This window comes from Adiantum capillus-veneris, chromosome 26 (assembly GCF_014529385.1).
Source record: "Adiantum capillus-veneris isolate H3 chromosome 26, ASM1452938v2, whole genome shotgun sequence".
Taxonomy (NCBI): domain Eukaryota; kingdom Viridiplantae; phylum Streptophyta; class Polypodiopsida; order Polypodiales; family Pteridaceae; genus Adiantum; species Adiantum capillus-veneris.
Window position 1 is genome coordinate 42,021,690 of NC_140956.1, and position 13,189 is coordinate 42,034,878.

The 13,189-nt window shown below is 47.3% G+C and overlaps 1 protein-coding gene across 3 annotated transcripts in view; it reads left to right on the plus strand.

Annotated features, from left to right (window-relative positions):
• Positions 1 to 13,189, plus strand: part of ASG3 (SNF2 domain-containing protein / helicase domain-containing protein) — a 77,255-nt gene that overhangs the window by 26,577 nt on the left and 37,489 nt on the right. Inside the window, exons 1-4 of one of the 3 annotated variants that reach the window (XM_086501408.1) lie at positions 2,117 to 2,141; positions 2,387 to 2,465; positions 2,564 to 2,724; positions 2,805 to 2,939. In XM_086501408.1, the coding sequence (XP_086357534.1) occupies positions 2,387 to 2,465; positions 2,564 to 2,724; positions 2,805 to 2,939 (375 nt within the window). In that variant the 5' untranslated portion in view covers positions 2,117 to 2,141. Of the gene's footprint in view, positions 1 to 2,116; positions 2,142 to 2,386; positions 2,466 to 2,563; positions 2,725 to 2,804; positions 2,940 to 13,189 lie in introns of those variants that run through there. The other 2 variants (XM_086501409.1, XM_086501407.1) reach the window with 2 other exon arrangements.

Consider the following 13,189-nt stretch of genomic DNA (forward strand, 5'->3'; position numbering starts at 1 on the left):
CAATGGGACACACGAGACAGATGGAAAAGGCTGGCAAGCCCCAATAACTCCAGATGGCAAATAACTACTGTGTACAAGATGGCAAGATGAATGGGAGAGTGCATCCCCCCCCCTTGCTATGTATAGGAGAATAGGGAGTTGGTAGGGTAGACAAGAAGCCTCAACGACCATGCACAAAAAACTCATAAATGAGGAAAAAATGGAAAAGGACCAGAATAGGTCCGGCCGAGCAAAGTGCCGAGCAAAACCCTAAATGTGCCTGAAGATCCTTGTCTAGCAGGTGTACGGGTGGCCAAGGTCCAGTGCACGTGATGTGTGTGAAGCCTGTAGGCAGGGTGCGAAGCGTTTGGAGATGAAGAATCTAACAACAGACACATATCATAGGTTCTATAGATGGATTGGATTAGAGTAGGAAGGGCTGTTTATCTGCATTATATTAAAGCAAGTTCTTTGTCTCTTTTCGTAGGAAGAATATTCTTATGGATACAAGGTGTTTTAATGGATTGATTTTGGTGCCTTTGTGCACACTTTTGTAAATAGGAGATAAAGTAACTTGGTTTTGTTCCTATATTTTTAATAGCTAGTGATCTCAAAGTTCTTTTTTGGTCACAAAGAGAGGCCAAGGTGCCATTAGCACTTTGATTGTATCAAATTGTGTGAGTGATCACATGGAGCAGTTGTATCTGTGAAAGTTTATCAGTACAATGAAGGAATACCGCCAAGGGCGCCTAGTTGAGGAGCGAACACTCTCTGAAGGGAAACTCCACCTCTTGTGTGTTGTCTCTGAGTTTTCGAATATGAAGTGTTTATCAGTCTTTAGTTGTATTAAAAGTCCATTTAAGTTTATCTTCCCATCGGCACATGGTCCGGCTGGTTACATTTGGGGGAATTGATATGTTTTGGAAGTTTAAATTTTGCACTAAGCAGAATTATACTTCTTCAACTATTGAATCGGCTGAAGGCTCTAAGCTCCATCGTACAACCATGGGTTTAAGACAATTGAATGGATCTTGAAATTATGTCTTTTTTCATCGTCCTAGATAAATTTTCCACTATCCTACAATACAATTTGTTAAATAGACAAGTATATTTCTACTCAAGGATTAATTCTCTCTTGATTATCTTAGCAATTCAAGCGAATCATGCAAAATGTGACTTTACAATTGCCTTGATTATGGCACGTGATCTTTCTTGTAAAGAATCTCAAGAAATACATAGGAGCTTAAAGATTCCTTGGAAAGGTCATGCTGCAAGCAAGAGCCAGTTTGGTGCACCTATGCTCTTGGTGAAAAAGAAGGATAGTTCAATGCTGCTTCGTATGGATTATCGTGCCTTGAAATAAGCCAGCCATTAAGATGTTGATGCTAGGTGCTAAAGTTCTCACCAAAATCAATCTCAAGGCATCAAATTCAGGTTTTTCTTGGGGATGAACACGACAGTTTCTTGTACCAAATATAGTCCTGAATTTTGGGTGTTTCCATTTTGGGTTAATCATTGCCCTAGCTTCCTTTGTGAAGTTCGCGAATAACATCTTTAGTAGTTTTTACTTGGATAAGTTTGTCATGATTCATATCAATGACATTTTGGTCTTCAACAAAATTGTTGCAGAGCATAAAGAACACCTCGATATTGTTTTCTCAGTGCTTCTTGTTAATGTGTGATTCAGTTCCACGTCGATTGCAATGTAGTTATCTGCAGTTTGCTATTTTTTTAATGGGCTGTCTTGTCCTTAGTATTGATTACAGTCGGTTTGACGAGTAAGTTTGAACTTTTATGTCTCTTTTCAATTGATTTGTTTTGCAGGTGATGAGGTCAGATTTCTTCTGCCACAAAGTAAATCATGGTTTGAGTTGTTTGTGTGAACTGAAGGAAGAAGAATTTATGCAGCAAGTAGAGCCCAGGAGTCTTAAGTTTGCACTGGGAAATTAGTCAAAAGAAAAATATGCTGTATCTTTCTCAGAGGTTCTTCCATCCTTGATGTGCAAAACTGACCCGTACAACATGTGGTTTGCTCTTATGCTTCTACAATAGGAGATTTCCCTTTTACCAGTGAAGAACAATCATGCAATCACAGGAAGATTTATGATCTAGGGATGTGTAACATTCAGGAGGCTCATGTGTCCATTGTCCTGTAGTGCAAGGTTATTTTTAGATATTCTATCTTTTAATTGACCAGATATTTCACATAGATAGTTTTCCAGTTCAAACAGTCTTTTCCAATGACGGTCAATAAATGTTAACAATATCACTATAAGAGCTGTAAGCATGTGTAAGGATGAGCTAGTTGAGTTCGATCAAATACTGTCCCTGCTTGATAGTAAAGGAAAATTATATTTCATGACAATGGTTGCACTTTGTAATTAGGAATCTTTTCATTGTGGTACAGATGGGACTTGGGAAAACTCTTCAAGCTATCACACTGATCTCTTTCTTAAAGTTTGAACGGAATATTTCTGGTCCTTTTTGTAAGTTGGAGTCAAACAAAAAGCTGATGTTTTCTTTCTTTGAACCTGTCTGAGCTTCTGTCGTCTGTTTTGTTATTTGACCTTTTGCTACTGAACAGTGGTTCTTTGTCCATTGAGTGTTATCGATGGATGGTCAACGGAGTTTGTACAACGTGCTCCGAAGCTGCAGGTTTTACGGTATATTGGTAACAAGGAGGAACGTGCCTTGCTTTCAAAGAAAGTATGTGATTTCATCAACAGTCAATCACCTATCTTGTGGGTATGCAACAAAGGCTAGCTGTGGGAAAGTGTTGTACACCCATCCAAATTATTCACAGAACCAGCAACTGTTTTCTGTAGGAGGATCCAAATCTGCCATTTGATGTTCTCCTTACCACTTATGATCTAGCCATGCTTGATGTTGGGTTTCTTTCACGCTTTCGATGGCGTTACGGGATCATTGATGAGGCTCAAAGGCTTAAGAATTTTTCGACTGTAAGTTTTCCTTGATACGAAGTGTTTTATCACTTGCAATCTCCAGGCAGGCATGTGTGTGTGAGCAAGTTGCACTTAAGTATGTGTGCAGGACTTTTAAGCTTTATCACTCCAGTTCAGAACTCCCTTGCTTGTGGTAAGAATTTCTTAACAGAGGAAAGCACTTTGAGATTAACAGTCAGCGGATTGTAGTCACGGGCAAGCCAAACCAATGCGTGCGATGCAGCTATTTGGGCCATCTTGTCAATGATTTGTCCCAAAGCACCTCAAAGCGGTTTTGGTTAGATCAGATGTCGATTCTCACTGTCAAGAAGATTCATTATAGTGCTACACAACAACATTGATGTGAGAGAGAGAGAGAGAGAGAGAGAGAGAGAGAGAGAGAGAGAGAGAGAGAGAGAGAGAGAGAGAGAGAGAGAGAGAGAGAGAGAGAGAGAGAGAGAGAGAGAGAGAGAGAGATGAAATGAAATGTTATATTAACGTCTTCAAAAGGCCATAGTGACCTATGAGACTAGAAAGTTACAAGGTGGTGGATCTGATACAAAGTCAGAGTAACAAAATAACAACAGTACAAAACAAAGATATATACTATGGGATCCTAGATTGGTCGATGTGAACTAAGCAAAAAACTAAGCAAAAATGGGCGGCTTGCTGGGATAGCTAAATCACAAGAGATCTAGCATCTGTCGTTGGCGGATCTCATCAATCTCCTCCATGGTTAGTAGTCTGACCGGGCGTCGTGCATGCCTGGCCAGCGTGCTCCGAATCTTTTGACGTAGCCTCCGTCGATGCTGTGTAGTCCTCCGCAGTCGTGGGTGCCTGGATTTCCCCAGTTCAATCGCTCGGTCGATCAGTGTGCCTCTGGTGTGAGACGAGGGGGAGCTCTGCTGTGGGAGTGGCGCTTGCGGCTGTCCCGTGTCTGCTCTGAAGAAGTCTGTGATCCGTCTTTGAGACTGGCTAGCCTCGCCATTCATCAGGCTATCTCTGTGTCTGCGCAGCTCGAGCAAGAACAAACCCAGGCATCTCTGATCTTCGTATCCCATGACTCTTGAGAGTGGTCCAAAACCCTCTCTGAACAGGCAATGGAAGCGGCCTCGTATCTAATAGTAGACGGGGCAGCGGCATGTATTTTGCAGCTCTGTCTCAAACTCCATGTCACACAAGGGGCATGTCTTGGCCTTTGATGGTACTCCGCTGTATCTCCCAGTCTCAATCCGCAGCTGGTGAGAAGATGTGCGTAACTGGCCAATAGCACATCGTATCCCATGAGACAAGAGGGTATCCATGTATCTGGGTCTCGTCATAAAACCATCTTCCGTAAGCTGGAGAAGGTGGTCTCTGTAGAAAGCCATCTTCGTGCCCAATTCCTGTGCTGGTTGTATCCATGTCCTCCTAGTGTCTAGCTGGGTCAGGTCTTGGCGGATGAGCTTGGTGATCTCTGACTATGTAAGAGTGAGAGATGGTGCATCCAATGAGTACTGGAATGGTGGCAGCTTGTCTATGCTGAACCCATGCACCTGAAACCATGATGCCATCTCCCCATACCAGCATGTTGTATGTCCTTGTATGGCTAACTGTCGAGAGGACTCAAGTGCTATGCGAGCATATCTGTCTCTAGGAAGTTCCCATGTGCGGTTTATGAAGGAGACTGATCTGGTGAGCGCCTCCACCACTAGTGGGGGGGCCGCTAGCTCTGCTCGGATAATGGCCCATGATGCCTTGGCTCTAATGAGCCGCGAGATCATAGAGACGAGAGGTTTCTCCATGTTCCCCCATCCATCTATGCGACCCGGCCTCCCGCGGTGATCCAATGAAGGTCCCCATATCTCAGCTCCATAGAGCAATGCTGAAGCCACCAAAGTGTCAAAGAGCCAGAGCTTCGTCCGGGGCTCCTGAAATTGAACTTGTGAACACATCTTCTCTAATCTACCCAGTGCTGCGTGGGCTCTAGTCAGTCTGGTCTCTGCTGCTCTTCTGAGTGAGAATGCAGGTCCGCTAAAAACCACTCCAAGGTAAGTGTAAGCATTTGTGTACTCCACAGTCTCCTGGCCGTATGTGAATGTAGGTGCTGACCTCTTGATCCACTGTGGGGTGGTATTAAACACCATAACCTTGGTTTTACCAAGGTTGACAGACAAACCACTTTCGTGGGCAAACCTATGCAAAGCATTCAGTTGACGTTGCATTCCCTTTGGAGATTCGGAGATCAACACTACATCATCAGCATATAACAAAAGTGGAATCCATGTCCCTGCCAATTGTGCACCTCTATCCCCATCGCTCTCAATGTAGTCAGAAACCTCATCCACATACATACCGAAAAGAGTAGGAGAGAGCGGGCAACCCTGCTTCACCCCAATAGTGGAGTGAACCGGTGTAGAAAGTCCCTCAAGGGTGCGTACATGCCCTACTACTGATCTGTACAATGCCATGATTCCCCAAATGAGCTCTGTAGGTACTCCCATTTCTTGTAATTTGCGCATCAATCTAGCTCTGGGTACTGTGTCAAAAGATTTGCGGAAGTCCACAAAGCTACAATAGATCCGTCTCCCATGAGATCTGCCTTCCTCGATGATGGTCCTGAGTGTCAAGATATGGTCAAGAGTAGAGAAGCCTCTCCTGAACCCTGCCTGCCAAACTGCACGCATTCCTTCCCTCTCTGCCCATCTACTCAGCTGTTGCTCAAGAATGGATGCATACAACCGTGCCAGTGTGTGTCTAATCATGATAGTGCGATAATTCCCAGGCTCCATGGGGTCTCCCGACTTGAAGATAGGTACGATCGTAGATAGGCTCCAAGAGTCCGGTAGGCCCTCACACATGGCACGGTTAAACATAACTGCTAGAAGCTCTGCTAGTAGGCTTTGGCATGCATGAAATGCTCAGTGACTAAGCCATCATGATCGTATGGTCTCCCAGTCCTCATCCTGTCAATAGCTTTCTTCACCATCTCAGCGGTGAAAAAAACACATGTGTGTCGGCATGGATCGGGGGGGTTGGGGAGGGGTGGCTGTCCAGGTATTGTGTACAAAGATGATGTGTACTGACCCCAGGTCTATGTGGAGGAAATAGTAGGGGGGGGACTGCTCATGAAAGAGCCGCCACGCCTCACGCGAGTCCTAACTCAAGAATAGCTGGTATAGATCCTGCTCGAGTCGAGCCAAAAAAGCCCTCTTCTTCCGTCGCACGAGGCGTCGGAAGTCAATCTGTGACTGTCTGTGAGTGACGTCCCCCATAAGCACCTCCCTCTGAAGTCTGGCTATAGTCTGGCGGCACTCCTCATCATACCAGTTGTTCTGAGGCATGCTCCCTGATCGGCGGCTCTGCTCAGGCTGGGTGTGTGGGTATGCCTCTGCTTTTGCATCATGTAATGTCTGTGTCAGTATAGTAGTTAGCTCCTCCAGAGGTCGCCCCGGGTCCTCAGTGCATAGACGTCTGTAGATCCGGTCCATGTATACAGAATCCGTCTCCCGTGTGAAGAGAGAGAGAGAGAGAGAGAGAGAGAGAGAGAGAGAGAGAGAGAGAGAGAGAGAGAGAGAGAGAGAGAGAGAGAGAGAGAGAGAGAGAGAGAGAGAGAGAGAGAGAGAGAGAGAGAGAGAGAGAGAGATGAAATGTTATATTAACGTCTTCAAAAGGCCAAAGTGACCTAAGACCAGAAAGTTACAATGTGGTGGATCCGATACAAAGTCAGAGTAACAATATGACAAAAATGAAATGACAAATGTCACAATAAAATACTATGGAATCCTAAACTACTAGGTGTGAACTAGCAGCTAGCTGGGATAGCTAGATCACAAGAGATCCAGCATGGGTCGCTGGCGGATCTCATCAATCTCCTCCATGGTCATTAGTCTGACTGGGCGTCGTGCATGTCGAGCCAAAGTGATCCGAATCCTCTGATGCAGCCTCCGCCGATGCTGTGTAGTCCTCCGTAGTCGTGGGCGTTTGGATCTCCCCACCTCAGTCGCTCGGTCGATCAGTGTGCCTTTGGTGTGAGACGACGAGCTCTGCTGTGGTAGTAACTCCTCCGGGTGTCCAGTGGCAGCTCTAAAGAAATCTGTGATCTGTCTCTGAGACTGGCTAGCCTCTCCTCTCATCAGGCTCTCTCTGTGTCTGCGTAGCTCGAGCAAAAACAAACCCAAGCATCTCTGATCCTCGTACTGCATGACTCTGGAGAATGGTCCAAAGCCCTCTCTGAACAAGCAATGGAAGCGGCCTCGTATCTCGTAGTACACGGGGCAGTGGCATGCGTAGTGCAACTCTGTCTCAAGCTCGATGTCACATAGGGGGCATGTTCTGGCCTCTGCTGGTACTCCGTTGTATCTCCCAGTCTCGATCCGCAGCTGGTGTGAAGATGTGCGTATCTGGCCGATAGCACATCATACCCCATGAGACAAGTGGGTGTCCATGTATCTGGGCCTCACCACAAAACCATCAACCGTAAGCTGGAGGAGATGCTCTCTGTAGAAAGCCATCTTCGTGCCCAGCTCCTGTGCTGGCTGTATCCATGTCCTCCTGGTTTCTAGCTGAGTCAAGTCCTGGCGGATGAGCTTGGTGATCTCGGACTGTGTAAGAGTCAGAGAGGGTGCATCCAGTGAGTACTGGAAGGGAGGCAATCTGTCTATGCTGAATCCATGCGCCTGAAACCATGATGTCATCTCCCCATACCAGCATGCTGTATCTCCATGCATGGCTAACTGTCAAGAGGACTCAAGTGCAAGGCGGGAATATATGTCTCTGGGAAGTTCCCACATGCGGTGTATGAAGGAGACAGATTTGGTGAGTGCCTCAACCACTAGTGGGGGGGCCGCTAGCTCTGCTCGAACAATAGCACGTGGTACTGAAGCCTTGGCTCTAATGAGCCGCGAGATCATAGAGACCAGAGGCTTCTCCATGTCCCCCCATCCATCATTGCGGCCTGTCCTCCCGTGATGATCCAATGAAGGTCCCCAAATCTCAGCTCCATAAAGCAATGCAGAAGCCACCAGAGTGTCAAAGAGCCAGAGCTTCGTCCGAGGCTCCTGAAACTGAACCTGTGAACACATCCTTTCCAATCTACCCAATGCTGCATGGGCTCTGGTCAGTCTAGTCTCTGCTGCCCTCCTCAATGAGAATGTTGGTCCACTAAAAACCACTCCGAGGTAAGTGTACGCATCTGTATACTCCACAGTCTCCTGGCCGTATGTGAATGCGGGAGCTGACCTCCTGATCCACTGTGGGGTGGTATTAAATACCATGACCTTGGTTTTACCAAGGTTGACGGACAAACCAATTTCCTGGGCAAACCTATTCAAAGCATCCAAGTGACGTTGCATCCCCTCCGGAGAGTCGGAGATCAACACAATATCATCAGCATATAACAATAATGGAATCCATGTCCCTGCCAGCTGTGCACCTCTATCACCATCTCTCTCAATGTAGTCAGAAACCTCATCCACATACATACCAAACAAGTAGGAGAGAGCGGGCAGCCCTGCTTCACCCCAATAGTGGAGTGAATCGGTGTGGATAGACCCTCTGAGGTGCGTACCTGCCCCACTACTGACCTGTATAATGCCATGACCCCCCAAATGAGCTCTGTGGGTACTCCCATCTGCTGTAATCTGCGCATCAATCTAGCTCTAGGCACTGTGTCAAATGCTTTGCGGAAATCCACAAAGCTACAATAGATCCGTCTCCCACGCGATCTACCCTCCTCAATGATGGCTCTGAGTGTCAAGATATGGTCAAGAGTAGAAAAACCCCTTCTGAACCCTGCCTGCCCGGCTGCGCGTATCCCCTCCCTCTCTGCCCATCTACTAAGCTGCTGCTCAATAATAGATGCGTAAAACCGTGCCAATGTGTCCAATCATGATAGTGCGATAATTCCCAGACTCCATAGCGTCTCCCGACTTGAAGATAGGTACAATAGTAGATAGGCTCCAAGTATCAGGCAAGCCCTCACACATGGCACGGTTAAACATCACTGCTAGAAGCTCTGCTAGTATATCTCTCGCATGCGTGAAATGCTCAGCCACTAAACCATCGTGATCGTATGCTCTCCCAGTCCTCATCCTGTCAATGGCCTTCCTCACCATCTCCGCGGTGCAAAAAGCACATGTGTGTGGGCATGGATCGGGAGGGTCGGGAAGGGGGGGCTGCTCAGGAACTGTGTACAGAGATGATGCGTACTGGCCCCAGTCCTCTGTAGAAGTGATGGCGGGGGGGGGGAGAGTGTTCCTGAAAGAGCCGCCATGCCTCACGTGAGTCCTGACTCAAGAATAGCTGATATAGATCCTGCTCTAGCCGAGCCAAAAATGCCCTCTTCTTCCGCCGCACTAGGCGTCGGAAGTCAATCTGTGACTGTCTGTGAGTGATGTCCCCCAAAAGCACCTCCCTCTGAAGTCTAGCTCTAGTGTCCTGGCATTCCTCATCATACCAACTGTTCTGGGGCATGCTCCCCGAACGGCGTCTCTGCTCAGGCTGGGTATGTGGGTATGCCTCTGCTGCTGCATCATGTAGTGTCTGTATCAATATAGTAGTAAGCTCCTCCAGAGAGAGAGAGAGAGAGAGAGAGAGAGAGAGAGAGAGAGAGAGAGAGAGAGAGAGAGAGAGAGAGATGAAATGAAATGAAATGAAATGTTATATTAACGTCTTCAAAAGGCAAGAATGACCTATGAGACCAGAAAGTTACAATGTGGTGGATCTGATACAAAGTCGGAGTGACAAAAATGACAAAAGAAAATGAAAGAATAAAATGCTATGGAATTTGAAACAGCTAGGTGTGATCTAAGCAGATAGGTGGGATAGCTAAATCACAGATCACAAAAGATCCAGCATTGGTCACTGGCAGATCTCATGAATCTCCTCCATGGTCAATAGCCTAACCGGGCGTCGTGCATGCTGGGCCAAAGTGATTTGAATCCTCTGATGCAACCTCCGTCGATGCTGTGTAGTCCTCCGCAGTCGTGGGCGTCTGGATCTCCCTAGCTCGGTCGCTCGGTCGATCAGTGTGCCTCCAGTGTGAGGCGGCGAGCTCTCCTGTGGTAGTAGCTCCTCTGGGTGTCCAGTGTCTGCTCTAAAGAAGTCTGTGATCCGTCTTTGAGACTGGCTGAACTCTCCTCTCATCAGGCTCTCTTTGTTTCTGCGCAGCTCGAGCAAACAGAGACCCAAGTATCTCTGATCCTCGTACCGCATTACTCTGGAGAGTGGTCCGAAGCCCTCTCTGAACAAGCAGTGGAAGCGGCCGCGTATCTCATAGTAGACGGGGAAATGGCATGTGTAGTGCAACTCTGTCTCAGGCTCGAGGTCACATAGGAGACATGTCTTGGCCTCTGCTGGTACTCTGCTGTATCTCCCAGTCTCGATCCGCAGCTGGTGTGAAGATGTCGTATCTGGCCAATAGCACATCATATCCCATGAGACAAGTGGGTGTCCATGTATCTAGGTCTCGTCACAAAACCGTGCTCCGTAAGCTGGAGAAGATGCTCTCTGTAGAAAGCCATCTTCGTGCCCAGCTCCTGTGCTGGCTGTATCCATGTCCTCCTGATGTCTAGCTGAGTCAGGTCCTGGCGGATGAGCCTGGTAATCTCGGACTGTGTGAGAGTTAGAGGGGGTGCATCCAGTGAGTATGTCACCAGCGTGTGACTACTATCTATGCTTTTTGTTGATTCCTTTCTTATTATTTATTTACTTTCACTTTTTGGAAACACCCCTCAGGAAATCTAACTGCCGTGCATTGCATAGCTAGTGTGGAATTGTTCAGAGGGAGTCCAGGCCTGAGGGCAAGAGAGCACTGATGTTGGACAAGGACTATGGTTAGCCAAAGTGGGGTCATTGACTAGCCAAAGTGGAATCCTTTGCTACAGAGGCTACATTTCAATTTTGGGTGTGGCTGCAGTGTACAAAGGGGGTCAGATGACCTAGAAAGATACAATGGCAGCATCTCCTAGAATTTAGGGAACTGCTATCTTGGGACGTGAAAATGTGTCCACGTCATTACCTCCGGAATGACAAGGGGAACATTTTAGTACTCTGCCGTGAAGTCAACTGGGCAACCGGTTGGGAGATTTTTAGGCGGCAACCCCGAAACGGGAAATAGGCTGTAAATGTGCCAAGTGGCACATTTCTGTGCACTTTCCTCATGCATGAAGAAGTGGCGCTGAATTTGAAGGAGGGAGGGGCTCATTTGCAGATTTTGTCACAGGTTAAGAGCTATGGAGTGCTTCCTTTCCCTCTTATGTACAGTGCGGTGCCAGAAGTGATGCTCTCTCTCCTCTATGGCAGTATGTTATGCCCCTCTAGTGGGCTTTTCAATTGACCAATGTACAGTTGTGTGGGTTCATGCGCGATTGCCGAGGCAAGAGCCTCTTGCACAGGTACTGGATTAGCTAGCGGCTAATCCCCCGCAGGTACAGGTGAACTCGGAGAGGTTTCATGCCAGAAATCTTGTCCGATTCAAAGGGCAAGTAGCCCTACAGGTGCGGGAGCTCGAGGACTTGCTACGGATGCGACCGGCACGCGAAACGGAGCCCGAAACAGTAAATTACAGCCTGCTGTGTATTTTTGCAGGTTTAGGGTTTTGGCCCTAAAAGGACCCTAATACCCCTAGGAGGTTCGGGGACGCGAGGGGACCGCTGTATAGGTGATCTGGCACATTTTCGGGGCTGAGAACAGAGAATTCAGTGTGCTGCAGATTCTCGCCAGGTTTTGCAAAGTGCCCGTATGCGTCGGGAAAGTCATTCAATGCGTGGGAATACTGACTGTGAAGGGTCCTAGTACAGTTATGTTGCCGAAATCGGGCCGGAACAGTTGAAAATCAGCCAAGCTTGTGCGGGGCAACTTGTAGGGAACCACAACGTTTATTCCCTCTTTTAAACAATAAAGAAATACCGAAAGGGGCGCCTAAGTTAGGGGCCAATCTGGTGTCGGTCTTCTCATATAGGTGCATTCTAGCAGCCTGTATCCCTTTCCCTTTTGTTGTGTCTTGAAAGTATTGGTAGAATAGACGACTAATAATGGGTGAAAGCTAAATAAGGTTTAAGTCTAAGGTCTACCACCCTTTTTGAAAGTTAATAGGCCGGTTTCATGGTTTCATCGCCGGGATTAAACCACTTTTTCCCATAGAAGTGAGCCTTGGTCAGTTTGGACTTGAAGACACAGGGGATCATAGACCAGACACAGGAAATTACAATTATGGCTGACAGACCAGATGATGTGACTGAAGAGGTTTCCTCTTCACAGGGTCAAGAGACACATGAAGTGGGTGAGTCTTCAAGACCACCACAGACGGATGATGATATATTCAGGACCCAGTTGGCTACTGCTGTGGCTATGTTCACACAAGTAATGCAGAATCCGAGGTTTTTAGCCTTTCTGCAACCTCTCTTCCGTCTCAGCAAGTTGGGTCACTGGATCATATTCAAAAGCTTGTTAAGGCTCGAGCACAGGTGATTCATACTGCAGAGTCAATGGAAACACCTGTACACTTGACGGAGAACATACAGTCTCCACAACCTGTGGCTAAGGTGCAAGAACACGTGGCTGAGATGCCAGTCTTTCAAGCTGTACCAGTTCAGCCAGCCACTTTTCAGCAGCCTATAGCTGGTTCTAATGGGCAGGGAAGCAACCTACAGGCTATGCAACAGGTCTTCCCACCACCTTCAGTACACCCTGGCTATTTTGGAGGTGGATCGGTATTTCAGAGCATGGTTGGTCATGCACCTGGAAATTAGTTTTACATGCCAGGAACAGTGTTCGGGGTGCTCAAACAATGATACCTAACCCCATGTATAGTGTCACGGGCATGCTACCAGGGTTTCAAAGCACTCAGGGCCAATTTGGGATGCCACAAAGGGGCGCCTAAGTTAGGGGCCAATCTAGTGTCGGTCTTCTCATACAGGTGCATTCTAGCAGCCTGTATCCCTTTCCCCTTTGTTGTGTCTTGAAAGTACAGGTAGAATAGACGACTAATAATGGGTGAAAGCTAAATAAGGTTTAAGTCTAAGGTGTACCGCCCTTTTTGAAAGTTAACAGGCCGGTTTTAGAGTACTGGAAGGGTGGCAGTCTGTCTATGTTGAACCCGTGCACTTGAAACCATGATGTCATCTCCCCATAACAGCATGCTATATCTCCCTGCATGGCTAACTGTCGAGAGGACTCAAGTGCAAGGTCGGCATCCCAGATGCGGTGTATGAAGGAGACAGATTTGGTGAGCACCTCAACCACTAGTGGGAGGGCAGCTAGCTTTGCTCGTATAATGGCACGTGGTA